This window comes from Bufo gargarizans, chromosome 5, assembly GCF_014858855.1.
Source record: "Bufo gargarizans isolate SCDJY-AF-19 chromosome 5, ASM1485885v1, whole genome shotgun sequence".
Taxonomy (NCBI): Eukaryota; Metazoa; Chordata; class Amphibia; order Anura; family Bufonidae; genus Bufo; species Bufo gargarizans.
In genome coordinates, this window is record NC_058084.1 from 230,101,742 (window position 1) to 230,119,883 (window position 18,142).

An 18,142-nucleotide genomic window follows, 5' to 3' on the forward strand; every position below is an offset into this window, starting at 1 on the left:
CAACATTTCACTAACATGGTGGAACAGTACGTGTGCACACCCCTCCACGTACTGACTGATGGTTCGGCCCCATTCAACTTCTGGGTCTCTAAATTGTCCACGTGGCCAGAGCTAGCCTTTTATGCCTTGGAGGTGCTGGCCTGCCCGGCAGCCAGCGTTTTGTCTGAACGTGTATTCAGCACGGCAGGGGGCGTCATTACAGACAAACGCAGCCGCCTGTCTACAGCCAATGTGGACAAGCTGACGTTCATAAAAATGAACCAGGCATGGATCCCACAGGACCTGTCCGTCCCTTGTCCAGATTAGACATTAACTACCTCCCCATAACCATATATTATTGGACTCCAGGGCACTTCCTCATTCAATCCTATTTTTATTTTCATTTTACCATTATATTGCGAGGCTACCCAAAGTTGAATGAACCTCTCCTCTGCCTGTGTGCTAGGCCTAAATATATGCCAATGGACTGTTGCAGTGGTGGGTGACGTGAAGCCTCATTCTCTGCTATGACATGCAGACTGATTCTCTGCTGACATGAAGCCAGATCCTCTGTTACGGGAGCTCTCTCCTCTGCCTGGGTGCTGGGCCTAAATTTATGACAATTGACTGTTGCAGTGGTGGGTGACGTGAAGCCTGATTCTCTGCTATGATATGAAGACTGATTCTCTGCTGACATGAAGCCAGATTCTCTGTTACGGGACCTCTCTCCTCTGCCTGGGTGCTGGGCCTAAATTTATGACAATGGACTGTTGCAGTGGTGGCTGACGTGAAGCCTGATTCTCTGCTATGACATGCAGACTGATTCTCTGCTGTCATGAAGCCAGATTGTCTGTTACGGGACCTCTCTGCTCTGCCTGTGTGCTAGGCCTAAATATATGCCAATGGACTGTTGCAGTGGTGGCTGACGTGAAGCCTCATTCTCTGCTATGACATGCAGACTGATTCTCTGCTGTCATGAAGCCAGATTGTCTGTTACGGGACCTCTCTGCTCTGCCTGTGTGCTAGGCCTAAATATATGCCAATGGACTGTTGCAGTGGTGGGTGACGTGAAGCCTCATTCTCTGCTATGACATGCAGACTGATTCTCTGCTGACATGAAGCCAGATTGTCTGTTACGGGACCTCTCTGCTCTGCCTGTGTGCTAGGCCTAAATATATGCCAATGGACTGTTGCAGTGGTGGGTGACGTGAAGCCTCATTCTCTGCTATGACATGCAGACTGATTCTCTGCTGACATGAAGCCAGATTGTCTGTTACGGGACCTCTCTGCTCTGCCTGTGTGCTAGGCCTAAATATATGCCAATGGACTGTTGCAGTGGTGGGTGACGTGAAGCCTCATTCTCTGCTATGACATGCAGACTGATTCTCTGCTGACATGAAGCCAGATTGTCTGTTACGGGACCTCTCTGCTCTGCCTGTGTGCTAGGCCTAAATATATGCCAATGGACTGTTGCAGTGGTGGGTGACGTGAAGCCTCATTCTCTGCTATGACATGCAGACTGATTCTCTGCTGACATGAAGCCAGATTGTCTGTTACGGGACCTCTCTGCTCTGCCTGTGTGCTAGGCCTAAATATATGCCAATGGACTGTTGCAGTGGTGGGTGACGTGAAGCCTCATTCTCTGCTATGACATGCAGACTGATTCTCTGCTGACATGAAGCCAGATCCTCTGTTACGGGAGCTCTCTCCTCTGCCTGGGTGCTGGGCCTAAATTTATGACAATTGACTGTTGCAGTGGTGGGTGACGTGAAGCCTGATTCTCTGCTATGATATGAAGACTGATTCTCTGCTGACATGAAGCCAGATTGTCTGTTACGGGACCTTTCTCCTCTGCCTGGGTTCTGGGCCTAAATTTATGAAAATTGACTCTTACAGTGGTGGGTGACGTGAAGCCTGATTCTCTGCTATGATATGAAGACTGATTCTCTGCTGACATGAAGCCAGATTCTCTGTTACGGGACCTCTCTCCTCTGCCTGGGTGCTGGGTAGTGTTGAGCGCGAATATTCGAAAAGCAAATTTTTTTCGCGAATATCGCAACTTCGCGATTTCGCGAATATTTCGAATATAGTGCTATATATTCGTAAAAACGAATATTCGTTTTTTGTTTCCCCCCCCCCCCCCACAAAATTACAGTACACATATAATTGATTGTTTCCCAAAGGTCCAACAGCTCAGATCTTACTCACATTGCCTAGAAAGTGATTGAGGCGCGAATCTTCGTAAGGCGATTTTATTAGCGCACATGCGAATATCGGCACGTCCCAGAACAGAGGCAAAGGGCTTTGCATTCATACATTAGTGAATTGAGTTGCGAATCTTCGTAAGGCGATTTTATTAGCGCACATGCGAATATCTACACTTGTCCCAGAACAGAGGCAAAGGGCTTTGCATTCATACATTAGTGATTGAATTGAGCTGCGAATCTTCGTAAGGCGATTTTATTAACGCAAATGCAAATATCTACACTTGTCCCCAGAACAGAGAGGCAAAGGCCTGTGCATTCATATAGTATAGCACCATATTCGCGAATACGTAGAACTTCGTAAAATTCGATTTACGAATATTCGTATTTTTTATTTTACTTTCCACCTTACAGATTACATTGATCTGTACTCTGTCAACTACTGTCATCACCCCCCACTGTATCTCGATTGATTCCCAAAAGTCTCACATTCCCTAGAAAGTGATTGAGGTGCGAATCTTCGTAAGGCGATTTTATTAGCGCACATGCGAATATCTACACTTGTCCCAGAACAGAGGCAAAGGGCATTGCATTCATACATTAGTGATTGAATTGAGTTGCGAATCTTCGTAAGGCGATTTCATTAGCGCACATGTGAATTTTGCATAGCATATGTATTATGCGATAATTCGAATTATCGCATATGCGAAATAATAACGAATTTGAATAATCGCGAATATTTTACGAATATTCTTTCGAATATTCACAAAATTTCGCGAATTCGAATATGGGACATGCCGCTCAACACTAGTGCTGGGCCTAAATATATGACAATGGACTGTTGCAGTGGTGGCTGACGTGAAGCCTCATTCTCTGCTATGACATGCAGACTAATTCTCTGCTGACATGAAGACAGATTCTCTGTTACGGGACCTCCCTCCTCTGCCTGGGTGCTGGGCCTAAATATATGCCAATGGACTGTTGCAGTGGTGGCTGACGTGAAGCCTCATTCTCTGCTATGACATGCAGACTGATTCTCTGCTGACATGAAGCCAGATTCTCTGTTACGGGACCTCTCTCCTCTGCCTGTGTGTGCTGGGCCTAAATATATGCCAATGGACTGTTGCAGTGGTGGCTGACGTGAAGCCTCATTCTCTGCTATGACATGCAGACTAATTCTCTGCTGACATGAAGACAGATTCTCTGTTACGGGACCTCTCTCCTCTGCCTGGGTGCTGGGCCTAAATATATGCCAATGGACTGTTGCAGTGGTGGCTGACGTGAAGCCTCATTCTCTGCTATGACATGCAGACTAATTCTCTGCTGACATGAAGACAGATTCTCTGTTACGGGACCTCTCTCCTCTGCCTGGGTGCCGGGGCCTAAATATCTGAGAATGGACTGTTCCAGTGGTGGGTGACGGGAAGCCAGATTCTCTGCTATGGAACCTCTCTCCAATTGATTTTGGTTAATTTTTATTTATTTAATTTTTATTTTAATTCATTTCCCTATCCACATTTGTTTGCAGGGGATTTACCTACATGTTGCTGCCTTTTGCAGCCCTCTAGCTCTTTCCTGGGCTGTTTTACAGCCTTTTTAGTGCCGAAAAGTTCGGGTCCCCATTGACTTCAATGGGGTTCGGGTTCGGGACGAAGTTCGGATCGGGTTCGGATCCCGAACCCGAACATTTCCGGGATGTTCGGCCGAACTTCTCGAACCCGAACATCCAGGTGTTCGCTCAACTCTAATAATAACGCCACTGCCCCCTATTGTGGTACAAAATTTTAATTGTGATGTTAAAATTTTTTTTCAAATTCAGCAACGTCAGTAAAAGACACCAAATATCCCTCAGGTATTTGTAAGTTTCTATGCAATTGTCGAGCTTTCTCTAACAATGCAACGTCGCTCAAAGCAGCACCCTCCAAAATAGCGTAAACACTAGCGGCCAGACAGACGTTATTATCATAATTATTAAAATCGTATAAATGTTGTTTTTTTACGATCAATAATCTGACTATACGCGACACCGCCCAAACGTCTTCGGGCCCCACCACGGCGACACCTGACAATGATGACAACTAGTTTAAGTGTATTACCGGCTATGCACTCCGCGTTACTCTGTAAAGTGTTAGCGATATTGTCCAAAAATGTTTTGGCTCTAAATCCATCTCTAGAATACCTATTAGAAAAAATCAAATCAAACGTTTCGCCACCGTCTAAACGCAATTGTATGAAATCACCCGGATCGGCGTCCCGTAAAACCCTATCTAACAATGTCTGTATAGAAGCGTGTATTGCATCAAGAGCATCAACAAATGAGCAAATGGCTTCGAGGTTAGCGAATCTGAAATGTTCCGTGTACATGGTACTATTAAAATTCGCTAAGTCACGCTGTTGATGATATACACGTTCTAGATAAACGGATCTAACGTTTTGTGGTTCAGGGGGTTTGTCTGTAATAGCCATATTATAGGACATGTCATTATTTTGTGGGTCGCCTGACTGAATAGGCTTTGATTGTGTATTTGAAGGCCTGTTAGTGTGCGAGCTGTTTGGACGACTGTGCCCCGCTTGCGCGGTCTGCGATTGCTGGTGTGTTTGTTCAGCATTCAGATGAGCCGACGCACCAGTCTTGTTACGACATTCCTGTCTTTTTTTGCTAGCTATTTTGTTCGGACGCGCCGGCAGCGCATTGTTACGCCGGCGACACCTTTTTTCTCTAGCTATTTTAGAACGTTTAACTAAAAAACGTGTAGATTTTTATAGCCTGTTTTAACTTTCTAACCCTAGCACTTACAGTTGTTTTTGCGCTTTTAAAAGGTCATCCACCTCCACCAGTCATCACTAGTCAGTCTCTGCCTAGCAGCTCTTTTTCAAGAGCGTCAAGATGCGTAATCAGTCGCATGCATTTGTCATGCGTAGCGTGTATTTGTCCCTCAGTATTTTTGTTGGGGCTGTTAAACGTAGACGTAGAGTCTTTAACGTAACATTTTAAATGCAACGCCACGCGTGCCATTTTGTCATTACATTTCGCGATATCCCGCAATGCGTCGTACGTCTCTCCACCCCGGCAATAATAGGACAAGAGGCGCGTATCGCTGTTGGGGTTCGCTTATCTGTTGTACGTTGCTGCATGTGTCTAGCGTATCAAATGTGATGCGCTTTTTACAAGGTATTACATCTTGCGTATTGGGTATTGGTGTTATGTCACATAAAGCTGTAATATCATTTATTACTCTAGTTGGCTCACCACTCTGCAGAACCGGCCGCGCCGTTGTTAGAACTCCAGCTATCGGTGTAAACTGTTCCTGATGCTGTTTTGTGGTCGATCGTCGTCTCTCTTTAATGATTCGGGCTTTGGTGCTTTCTTTTCTTTTGGCTGCAATTTAAAGACAAACATTAAGATATAAGTATTAAGAATTTAAAGCGCGCTAATTAACCGCCTCCCGACCGCTGAACGCACGGATGCGTCCGGGAGGCGGTCGATTCATTCCTCCTGGACGCATCCGTGCGTCATCTCGTGAGAGGCGAGATTTCATGTGAACGCGCGCACACAGGCGCGTGCGTTCACAGGAACGGAAGGTAAGCGAGTGGATCTCCAGCCTGCCAGCGCGATCGTTCGCTGGCAGGTTGGAGATGCAATTTTTTTAACCCCTAACAGGTATATTAGACACTGTTTTGATAACAGTGTCTAATATACCTGCTACCTGGTCCTCTGGTGGTCCCTTTTGCTTGGATCGACCACCAGAGGACACAGCTAGCTCAGTAAAGTACCACCAAACACCACTACACTACACTACACTACACCCCCCCGTCACTTATTAATCCCTTTTGAACCCCTGATCACCCATGATCACCCCATATAGACTCCCTGATCACCCGCCTGTCATTGATCACCCCCTGTAAGGCTCCATTCAGATGTCTGTATGATTTTTACGGATCCACGGATACATGGATCGGATCAGCAAAACACATACGGACGTCTGAATGGAGCCTTACAGGGGAGTGATCACCCATATAGACTCCCTGATCACCCCCCTGTCATTGATCACCCCCCTGTAAGGCTCTATTCAGATGTCTGTATGATTTTTACGGATCCACGGATACATGGATTGGATCAGCAAAACACATACGGACGTCTGAATGGAGCCTTACAGGGGGTGATCAATTTCAGGGGGGTGATCACCCATATAGACTTCCTGATCACCCCCCTGTCATTGATCACCCCCCTGTCATTGATCACCCCCCTGTAAGGCTCCATTCAGACGTCCGTATGATTTTTACGGATCCACGGATACATGGATCGGATCCGCAAAACACATATGGACGTCTGAATGGAGCCTTACAGGGGGGTGATCAATTTCAGGGGGGTAATCACCCATATAGACTCCCTGATCACCCCCCTGTCATTGATCACCCCCCTGTCATTGATCACCCCCCTGTAAGGATCCATTCAGACGTCTGTATGATTTTTACAGATCCACGGATACATGGATCGGATCCGCAAAACACATACGGACATCTGAATGGAGCCTAATAGGGGGGTAATCAATGACAAAGGGGTGATCACTCCATATAGACTCCCTGATCACCCCCCCCTGTCATTGATCACCCCCCTGTCATTGATCACCCCCCTGTAAGGATCCATTCAGACGTCTGTATGATTTTTACAGATCCACGGATACATGGATCGGATCCGCAAAACACATACGGACGTCTGAATGGAGCCTTACAGGGGGGTGATCAATGACAGGGGGGTGATCACCCATATAGACTCCCTGATCACCCCCCTGTCATTGAAAACCCCCCTCTCATTGATCACCCCCCTGTACGGCTCCATTCAGACGTCCGTATGATTTTTACGGATCCACGGATACATGGATCGTATCCGCAAAACACATACGGACGTCTGAATGGAGCCTTACAGGGGGGTGATCAATTTAAGGGGAATGATCACCCATATAGACTCCCTGATCCCCCCCCTGTCATTGATCACCCCCCAGTCATTGATCACCCCCCTGTAAGGCTCCATTCTGACGTCTGTATGATTTTTACAGATCCACGGATACATGGATCAGATCCGCAAAACACATATGGACGTCTAAATAGAGCCTTACAGGGGGGTGATCAATGACAAGGGGGTGATCACTCCATATAAACTCCCTGATCACCCCCCTGTCATTGATCACCCCCCTGTAAGGCTCCATTCAGACATCCGTATGATTTTTACGGATCCACGGATACATGGATCAGATCCGCAAAACACATACGGACGTCTGAATGGAGCCTTACAGGGGGGTGATCAATGACAGGGGGGTGATCACCCATATAGACTCCCTGATCACCCCCCTGTCATTGATCACCCCCCTGTCATTGATCACCCCCCTGTACGTCTCCATTCAGACGTCCGTATGATTTTTACGGATCCACGGATACATGGATCGGATCCGCAAAACACATACGGACGTCTGAATGGAGCCTTACAGGGGGGTGATCAATTTCAGGGGAATGATCACCCATATAGACTCCCTGATCCTCCCCTGTCATTGATCACCCCCTGTCATTGATCACCCCCCTGTAAGGCTCCATTCAGACGTCCGTATGATTTTTACGGATCCACGGATACATGGATCGGATCCGCAAAACACATACGGACATCTGAATGTAGCCTTACAGGGGGGTTATCAATGACAGGGGGGTGATCACCCATATTGACTCCCTGATCACCCCCCTGTCATTGATCTCCCCCCTGTAAGGCTCCATTCAGACGTCCGTATGATTTTTACGGATCCACAGATACATGGATCGGATCCGCAAAACACATACGGACGTCTGAATGGAGCCTTATAGGGGGGCGATCATTTTCAGGGGGGTGATCACCCATATAGACTCCCTGATCCCCCCTGTCATTGATAATCCCCCTGTAAGGCTCCATTCAGACGTCTGTATTATTTTTACGGATCCACGGATACATGGATCGGATCCGCAAAACACATACGGACGTCTGAATGGAGCCTTGCAGGGGGGTGATCAATGACAAGGGGATGATCACCCAATATAGACTCCCTGATCACCCCCCTGTCATTGATCACCCCCCTGTAAGGCTCCATTCAGACTTCCGTATGATTTTTACGGATCCGCGGATGCATGGATCGGATCCGCAAAACACATACGGACGTCTGAATGGAGCCTTACAGGGGGGTGATCAATGACAGGGGGGTGATCACCCCATATAGACTCCCTGATCCCCCCCTGTCATTGATAACCCCCCTGTCATTGATCACCCCCCTGTAAGGCTCCATTCAGACGTCCGTATGATTTTTACGGATCCACGGATACATGGATCGGATCCGCAAAACGCATACGGACATCTGAATGGGGTGTCTTCTTTCCAAAATGGGGTCACTTGTGGGGTAGTTATACTGCCCTGGCATTTTAGGGGCCCATATGCGTGAAAAATAGTTTGCAATCAAAATGTGTAAAAAAAAATGGCCTGTGATATCCGAAAGGTGCTCTTTGGAATGTGTGCCCCTTTGCCCACCTTGGCTGCAAAAAAGTGTCACACATGTGGTATCACAATACTCAGGAGAAGTTGGGGAATGTGTTTTGGGGTGTCATTTTACATATACCCATGCTGGGTGAGATAAATATCTTGGTCAAATGCCAACTTTGTATAAAAAAAAATGGGAAATGTTGTCTTTTGCCAAGATATTTCTCTCACCCAGCATTAGAAGCGTCTGCATCTGTGTGTTTGGTTTTTGTGTGACAGTACTGTATGTAGTTTTTATTGATGCCATTCTGTTTTATGGGGTTCATTGTGTTGTAATAATTATTAATTTTATTTCATGGGTTGATACTGTTATTATAATACCAAATTTGTCATTTGTTACCTTTTACTACTTTTGCATGTTAAAAATGTACTTTGTTTCTAAAAAAACATATATTTTTTTGTATCACCATGTTCCAACACCAATAACTTTTTTAGTGTTCTGTCAAAGCAGTTGTATGAGAGCTATTACCATATTTGGTCTCAGGAAGTGATGAGCAGCAGGGGCAATATTTGAATTTGTGATATTTTGCGAATATTTGGGCGAATATTCTCCATATATTCTCAAATTTAAGAATTTGTTATCTCCAGTCATCATTTTCTTGATTGCGGAAATCAGCAATTGAAATAAAAATTTGCATTACGAAAATTCGCAATCAACACTACTCCTAAAGTCAAAGATATTGCAGCCTTCTCATCCGTTAGCCATCCGTTTTTTTTTTTTTTTTGCAGATCCATTGTAACAATGCCTAAAACTGACAAGAATTGGACATGTTGTATTTTTGTGGGGCTACGGAACGGACATACTGATGCGGACAGCACACGATGTGCTGTCTGCATTTTTTGCAGACCCATTGAAATGAATGGGTCAGCATCCTATCCTCAAAAAAAACGGAATGGACAAGGAAACAAACATCGTTTGTGTGCATGTAGCCTAATAGCAATATTGTCAATGAGTTTTTTTTATGGGTTCAGCATATGGAGTAAAAAAAGATTGAAATTGATAGAATTTTCTCAACAAAGTCACTATGGTTTACAAATGTTTGCATCATAAAATCACTTTTTTTTTCTTAAAAATGATTTGCCTTTTGTATCACTGTATTCTAAGACTCGTAATGTTAAATTTTTCTAGCTGTATGAAGTCTTGCTTCTTTGATTAATAAACTACCGGTATACAGTAGCTTTTATTGGTACCCTTTTGGTACTTTGTATTTCAATTTCTGAGTAGGTGAGCAGGGAGGGAATGAGAATACAAAGCAGCCTTTGTGCACAGACCCTACCAGACCACATATTGTATGATATTGCATAAAAATGTTATGTGCAAAGCATTCTTCAGCAAATTTAGCTTTAATTAGTCATTCTCCTATGTAAATCATCAATACAAGAAAGGAAATAAAAGTGAAATACAAAAATGCCTAATCACATGGTGAGGAACACACGTTACACGTTATCACACCACATACCATGATAAAGCTCAGAATACCTCTGAAGCAACATCTGATACCACCATGCAGCACAAAATATCTTGCCAACAGCATCTGATATCACCGTGCAGGTATAAAAAAAAATCTCCTCAACAGTGCCAAATATAGAGCACAATGCAGTACAGAAGACTGCTCCAGCAGCATCCTATACCACAATTCAGCACTGTCATTGTCCCCTGACCACCTTTCCACGACTGATAATGGTATTGTTCCCTGACCACCCCTACCCCACTAGTAGTGGTATTGTCCTGTTACCACCCTTACCCTACTGGTAGCAGTATTGTCCCATGACCATCCCTCCCCCACTAGCAGCATCCTTGTCCTTGCGTTCTGACCACCCTTCCCCCAATGGGGGATCACCCCTTATCACCCCTCCCCACTGGTAGTGGTATTGTCACTTGACCACCCTCCCCTCAGTGGCAGCAGCATTGTCCATCGGTACTGACCCCCCTTCCACGCTGGCAACAACACTGTGTCCATTTGCATTTGTCTTGTAGACTAGCAGGGCAGGAGATGAATGGTGAGGCTGGAGTGGGAGGGAGATGCTTCTTATAACTCTTTTCTTATACAACCTATTGATATACCATTGTAGCATCTCAGGGTTACTAAATATGTAATTTGGCCAACAGTGCCCAAACTTGTTCATACAACTGACAACAGGGAATTCATATTTACTGTCAATGAGTAGCTAAGTATCAGAATATATGCAGTACATTGTTTATGTTGTCACTGTCTTTACTTCAATGTCATGCCGACATACAAATATAAATATTTGGATAGACTAAGTGATGCAACTATTATTTAAAGACAGGAGAAGAGCTTCCAGTTTCTCATTTGCAATATGTTGCTTGGCCTGATCATGGAGTGCCAGATGAACCATCTGATTTCCTGGAATTTGTAACTTGTGTGAGACGAAGAAGACTGGAAAAGCAACCCATCCTTGTACACTGCAGGTAAATTTATTAGTTTTTGTTATGTGAACTGAAATTTCAAAAGGCAGCTTCTATCTATATGTTAATAATCAAATTTTTTTTATCAGAATTTAGTTAGTCCATGTTATTTTGTCAACTTTTATTAAAGTGGTTGTCTTACTAAAGTAAATGGCATTTATCATGTAGACAAAGTTAACCGCTTAAGGAAGTCCAGTCTCTAAACATGCCGCCGGGTTTCTGCTATTTTAAATAAGGCTGATCGCATACATTTGCCCTTTCAGATGCTGTAGTCAAACATGAGCACCTGAGCAGTCCAGAAGCGGAAACTGTGCGCTTCCGCTTCGGTAACAGCGTTCCCAGCTGAGTTTGGGGAACCTGTTACATTGCGCTAATAGACTGAAGCCTCAAGCAGGCTTCAGTCTATTAGAAAAATATACCAATACAGGCCACTAGGTGGCAGCACTGTATTGTTATATTTAAAATGTAGTGTTTAATGATGGCTAGTTCAATGATTGCCAGTTATAGCCACCCAGACCTGAAAAACATTCCTCCACCTATAAGACATTCCAAATAGCCAGCAGCCTGCTGGGGAAGAAGTACGAGGAGGTAAACAATCAGTTTTCGGATCCTGTCGATTACAAGGGTCTATATATGATGCCGGGTCCAAGAAGACAAAGGCTGAAGAAGTTAAGGCCGATGTGGTGGAAGACGGGAGGTCCTCAGGTGCTGCAAAGACAGAAGGAGCGGCTACCGAAGTGGAAAGAGACACTAAAAAAGCAGAGGTCTCTGAAATCGTAGCCAAAGCGGAAATCACCGCTGAAAAGAAGGAACAAGTGAACCGGATCCACATAAAAAAGTGAATGAGGACAAGCATGCTCTGCAGAAGGAGCCCCGCAAAACAAATGAGAAAGGGTCGGGACCAGACCAGGACTGGGAACAGTTCAGTCAAGATCTGCAGCAGTTCAAGAAAGGACATGAGGAGCCGGTGCAGAATCCGGAGAGTCTAAAAAGAGAGCCTGCTGAACGTATAAAAATACCTTCGGTGAGAAGTTCCAAAGGCCGAATGCAAAAAGTGGAAAGAGAAAAGAGAGGCCACGGATGCTAAAACGCATAATCCCCGCTCGCGAAAGAGACTACCTGGTCATGAGATGGGCAAGGAAATCCTGTAGGTCTTATCTGCTCCATAATAAATTCATGTTTGTGACAAACCAAGCGCTGTTGTCTTGGGTCTGGCATAATAAAGGGAAGACTGTAAGCCAGGTGGATGCCCTCTCGCAAGCATCTGGGTTTGATGCTAGTGTTCACCCCTACGGGCTTGAACACCCCTTCAATCAGCAGGTCTGAGGCAGCACCAGGTGCCACAATCATTACTGGGGAGTAAGGCCTCTTTCACATGGGCGTCCCGGATTTGCTTCAGATGCATCACGTGTGCATTGTGGGAAACCCGTACGAGTCCGCACGCAATTTAAGTCAGTTTTGACTGCGATTGCGTTGCGTTGTTCAGTTTTTATTGTGCGAGTGCAACGCGTTTTGCACGTGCGTGCTAAAAAACTGAATGTGGTACCCAGACCCGAACCCGGACTTTTTCACTGAATTTCCGGTTTGGGTTAGGTGTTCTGTAGACTTTATTATTTTCCCTTATAACATGGTTATAAGGGAAAATAATAGCATTCTTAATTCAGAATGCTTACTAAAATGTCGATTGAGGGGTTAAAAATAAAATAAAAAATTAACTCACCTTATCCACTTGATTGTGCAGCCGGCATCGTCTTCTTTCTTCTTCTTTCAGGACCTGCACAAGGACCTTTGATGGCGTGGTGGGCACATGGTGAGCGTGGTGACATCAGCACAGGTACTGCTGAATGAAGATAGAAGGATCTTCTATCTTTATTCAGCAGGACCTGCGCTGACGTCACCACGCTCAACACAGTGATGCGTGAAAATCACTACTCATCTGCACAGCCCCACTGAAGTGAATGGGTCCAGATTCAGTGTGGGTGCAATGCGTTCACCTCATGCATTGCACCTGCGTGGAAAACTAAAAGCCCATCCCAGACTGACAGTTTGGGGTGTGGTTACAACCAGAGGCCAGGTGAGGCTCTGGATGTGTGGTTTCTCGATTCTGTGGCTGAGAAACCCTGAGTCTGGGAAATTGCCTGGACTGACTGTGTTACAGCCTGTGGGCTGTGTGAGGAAGCCAGATCTGACACTGCAACTGAACAGCACTGTATAGGTGAGTCAGGGATTGTTTGTTTAGTTAGAGCCCAGCCGGGCAGGTGTTTGTTCATTGTTTTTTGTTCTGGTATTGCTGGTGTGCCAAAATAAATGCACGGTTTGGACTGCAACACGGTTTTCAGCAAGACATCTGTGACCGAAACCCCCCAGAGACAGAGCTAATCCCTCATAACAGATAGGCTCAATGATTAAAAGCAATTTTTTTTACATTATTGTATAAAAGATCCTTATTCTAGATATGTCATGTCACTGTCACTGAAATACAGCTATTAATTTTGCTTTATTAATTTGTAATATTAACTTTTATTGGCAGTGCCGGGATAGGTCGTACTGGTGTCCTGATTACCATGGAAACAGCAATGTGTATGATTGAACAAAATCACCCTTTATATCCTTTGGACATTGTGAGGCAAATGCGAGACCAGCGGCCTATGATGGTTCAGACATCAGTAAGCATAATGAGCATCTACTTGCATTCTGAAATTAATGTTCTATTTGTTACTTTTACTGTCCAATTTATTTATCCTGATTGGGGTCATTTTGGAGATCCTCCAATGTCATTACTAAGCTACAGTTAAAGCCTAAATATAGCAGGACTGTTGTGTACTACTTGTAGGTTTTTATAGGAAATACTATGATTGATATCTACAGTGGCATGCAAAAGTTTGGGAACCTCTGGTCAGAATTACTGTTACTGTGTGCACTTAAGCAGCTTGAATATTAAATGCTCTCCAAAAGGTGTAAAGTTAAAGATGACACATACCCTTTGAATATTATCCCCTTATAGACTGGGCCTTATTTTCATTTTTGCATTTTGTGTTTTTACTCCCCATGCTCCTGTAGCCATAACTTTTTTTTCCAGTCACATAGCTATATAAGGGCTTATTATTTGCGAGACAAAATGCATTTTTAATGCCACCATTTAACTTACCATGGCTTGTATTGGCAAACAGGAAAAAAAATATTTGTGTGGAAAAATTGAAAAAGAGGTTTTGACATCATGATGTTCACTGTGTGCTAAAAATGACGTGACACCCTTATTCTACAGCTCAATGTAATTGTGGCGATACCAAACTTAAAAAAAAAAAAAAAAACTTTAAAGAAATAAAATTACATATTCTGACAGCTCTAACTATTTTATACTTCGGTCTTCAGAGAAGGGAGGGCTTCTGTAGAAGGGCTTGATCACTAAATATTGGTGAATTGTGTGTTTTATAAAACAATTACGATACAGCATTCACCATACAGAAATTTTGTTATTTTAATAGTTCATTTACAAACATGGCAATACCTAATTAGTTTATTTTTTATTGTTTATATATTTTTATCTGTAAAATTGGGAAAGGGGGGGTGAAAATTTTTAATATAGCGGTGTTTTTTTCCCCATTTTGTTAATCTTTTAAAAAAATAATTATTAGCCCTCTTGGGGGGCTAGTACATGGGATATTTTGATCCCTTCTCATTAAGGTGAATAGGATTTTTGCACTGTCCATGCTGAGCTAAGCTTCATGCATTGAAGGTTTCAGCTGAATTCAAGCTGCCATGGCAACTGATCGGAGTCCCGCAATTTCACTTCGGGGGCTCCGATCGGAAGACAGAGGGAGCTGCACCCCTCCGCCTAACTCCGCAGGTGCCACCATCAACGTTGATCGTGGCATCTGATGGGTAAATGACAGGGGCAGCACGATCACCGTTTCCCATTATTGCGTTTGGGTGCTGTTCCATACAAAAGAGGGTTAACGGGTTAAGCAAAGACTATTTTTTATTGTCATCTTTTATATTTTCAAAAAAAATAAGAAAAGGGCCAGAAGAAAAACTTTGGGCACACTGCACGGTTAGTAGCCCCCCCTTTGGCAAGTATCACAGCTTGTAAACACATTTTGTAGCCAGCCAAGAGGCTTTAAATTGTTGTTTGAGGGATTTTCATCCATTCTTCCTTGCAAAAGTCTATTGTGGATTGTATATTAAGGATTATTATCAATTTGTAGAAGCCATCTTATTCATCCATCTTAGCTATCAGCTTCAGCTTTTTTACAGTTAGTGTTATGTTTGTTTCCAGTATTTGCTGGAATTTCATTGAATCCATTCTTCCCTCAACCCTTGAAATGTTCTCTGTGCCATTGTCTGCAACACAACCCTAAAGCATGATTGATCCACCCCCATGATTAATGGTTGGAGAGGTGTTCTTTTCATGAAATTCTGTGCCCTTTTTTGTCCAAACATATTTATTCTCATTGTGGCCAAAGAGTTCTATTTTAACCCCATCGGTCTACAGGACTTGTTTCCAAAATACATCAGGCTTGTTTAGATGTACTTTTGCAAACTTCTGACGCTGAATTTTGTGGCGAGGATGCAAGAAACATTTTCTTCTGATGACTCTTCCATAAAGGACATATTTGTGCAGGTGTCACTGAACAGTTGAACAATGTACCACAACTCCAGAGTCTGCTAAATCTTCCTGAAGGTCTTTTGCAACCAAGAGGGAACTCTAATTTTTCTAGCAATATTACAAGCAGCTATCTCAGAAAATTGTCTTGGTCGTCTAGACCTTCTCTTGACCGCCACTATTCTTGTTAACTGCCATTTCCTATTTAAATATCGTATTGAGGAAATGGCTTTGCTATCGTCTTATAGCCTACTCCTGCTTTGCAGGCCTCAACCATTTTGATTTCCAGAGTGTAAGGCAGCTGCTCAAAAGAACCCTTGGCTGCTGTTTTTTGAGACATGGTTAGAGGGGTCTGGGTATTTATAAAGATTTGAAATTTGCATCACCTGGCCTTTCCTAACATTGGAAACAAGACCTAGTCCTAACAGGCTATTTAAATTCTGAGACAAAAGTCAAAATTATTTGAGTGTCTAAATCTCCTTTGTTTCTCTTTTCCTTTTCTCTCACTCTAATATTGTACAAAACCAAAATAATACACTGATATTGCTGAAAATGTTGAAAATTGTGTTTCATCTTTATGCCTTTTGGAGATAATTTCTTCTTCAACTTGCTTCAACTTAACTTAAAATGTAATTTTGACATTGGATGAAAGAGACATAAATACATCAGGAAGGAGAATCTGAGGGTAACATATTGAGCAACAAGTTTAAATGTATTATATAATTTACTGTATATATTAACTCATTGTCTAGCTATATGACTGGTACTATTCACTTTGTGCCGGTCATCTAGTAACCCTTATCTCTAATTTACTAAGAGGTCATAAACACTTATTTAAGCCACATTCTTATCAGTAAGAAAATGATTGAGCTATAATGTCAGAGAGCAGAGATAAGGAGCCCGTCCCTTTAGCTGGCTGACGGAAGAGAGAGAAAATTCAGATCCCTCTATTAGGGCATCTTAGCCCTGTACAGAAAAAAAGGTTCCATATTTGTAATAAAGACAAATTTAACCACCTCCGGACCGCCTAACGCAGATGTGCGGTCCGGAGGTGGCGGCCCTGCGCAGAGTCACGCATATACGCGTCATCTCGCGAGGGCCGGGATTTCCTGTGAACGCGCGCACACAGGCGCGCGCGCTCACAGGAACGGAAGGTAAGCGAGTGGATCTCCAGCCTGCCAGCGGCGATCGCTCGCTGGCAGGCTGGAGATCCGAATTTTTTAACCCCTAACAGGTATATTAGACGCTGTTTTCATAACAGCGTCTAATATACCTCCTACCTGGTCCTCTGGTGGTCCCTTTTGTTAGGATCGACCACCAGAGGACTCAGGTAGGTCAGTACAGTCCCACCAAACACTACACTACACTACACCCCCCCCCCCGTCACTTATTAACCCCTTATAAACCCCTAATCACCCCATATAAACTCCCTGATCACCCCCCTGTCATTGATCACCGCCCTGTCAGGCTCCGTTCAGACGTCCGCATGATTTTTACGGATCCGATCCATGTATCCATGTATCCGTAAAAATCATGCGGACGTCTGAATGGAGCCTTACAGGGGGGTGATCAATGACAGGCGGGTGATCACCCATATACACTCCCTGATCACCCCCTGTCATTGATCACCCCCGTCATTGATCACCCCCCATGTAAGGCACCAATCAGACGTCCGCATGCTTTTTACGGATCCATGGATACATGGATCGGATCCGCAAAACACATGCGGACGTCTGAATGGAGCCTTACAGGGGGTGATCAATGACAGGCGGGTGATCACCCATATACACTCCCTGATCACCCCCCTGTCATTGATAACCCCCCTGTAAGGCTCCATTCAGATGTCCGCATGCGTTTTATGGATCCGTAAAAAATCATGCGGATGTCTGAATGGAGCCTTACAGGGGGGGTGATCAGTGACAGGGGGGTGATCACCCTGATTACCCTGATCACCCCCTGTCATTGATAACCCCCCTGTAAGGCTCCATTCAGACATCCGCATGCATTTTGTGGATCCGATCCATGTATCCATGGATCCGTAAAAAATCATGCGGATGTCTGAATGGAGCCTTACGGGGGGGGGTGGTCCGTGACAGGGGGGTGATCACCCTGATTACCCTGATCACCCCCTGTCATTGATAACCCCCCTGTAAGGCTCCATTCAGACGTCCGCATGCGTTTTGTGGATCCGATCCATGTATCCATGGATCCGTAAAAAATCATGCGGATGTCTGAATGGAGCCTTACAGGGGGGGTGATCAGTGACAGGGGGGTGATCACCCTGATTACCCTGATCACCCCCTGTCATTGATAACCCCCCTGTAAGGCTCCATTCAGACGTCCGCATGCGTTTTGTGGATCCGATCCATGTATCC

General features: G+C 44.3%; 1 protein-coding gene across 8 annotated transcripts in view; it reads left to right on the forward strand.

The window, feature by feature from the left end:
• The window catches only part of PTPN3 (protein tyrosine phosphatase non-receptor type 3), a 1,297,151-nt gene that overhangs the window by 1,188,869 nt on the left and 90,140 nt on the right, over positions 1–18,142 (forward strand). For all 8 annotated transcript variants that reach the window (XM_044294788.1, XM_044294784.1, XM_044294789.1 and 5 more), the window contains 2 exons: positions 11,022–11,167; positions 13,695–13,830. In XM_044294788.1, coding sequence (XP_044150723.1) covers positions 11,022–11,167; positions 13,695–13,830 — 282 coding nt within the window. The remainder of the gene's footprint in view (positions 1–11,021; positions 11,168–13,694; positions 13,831–18,142) is intronic.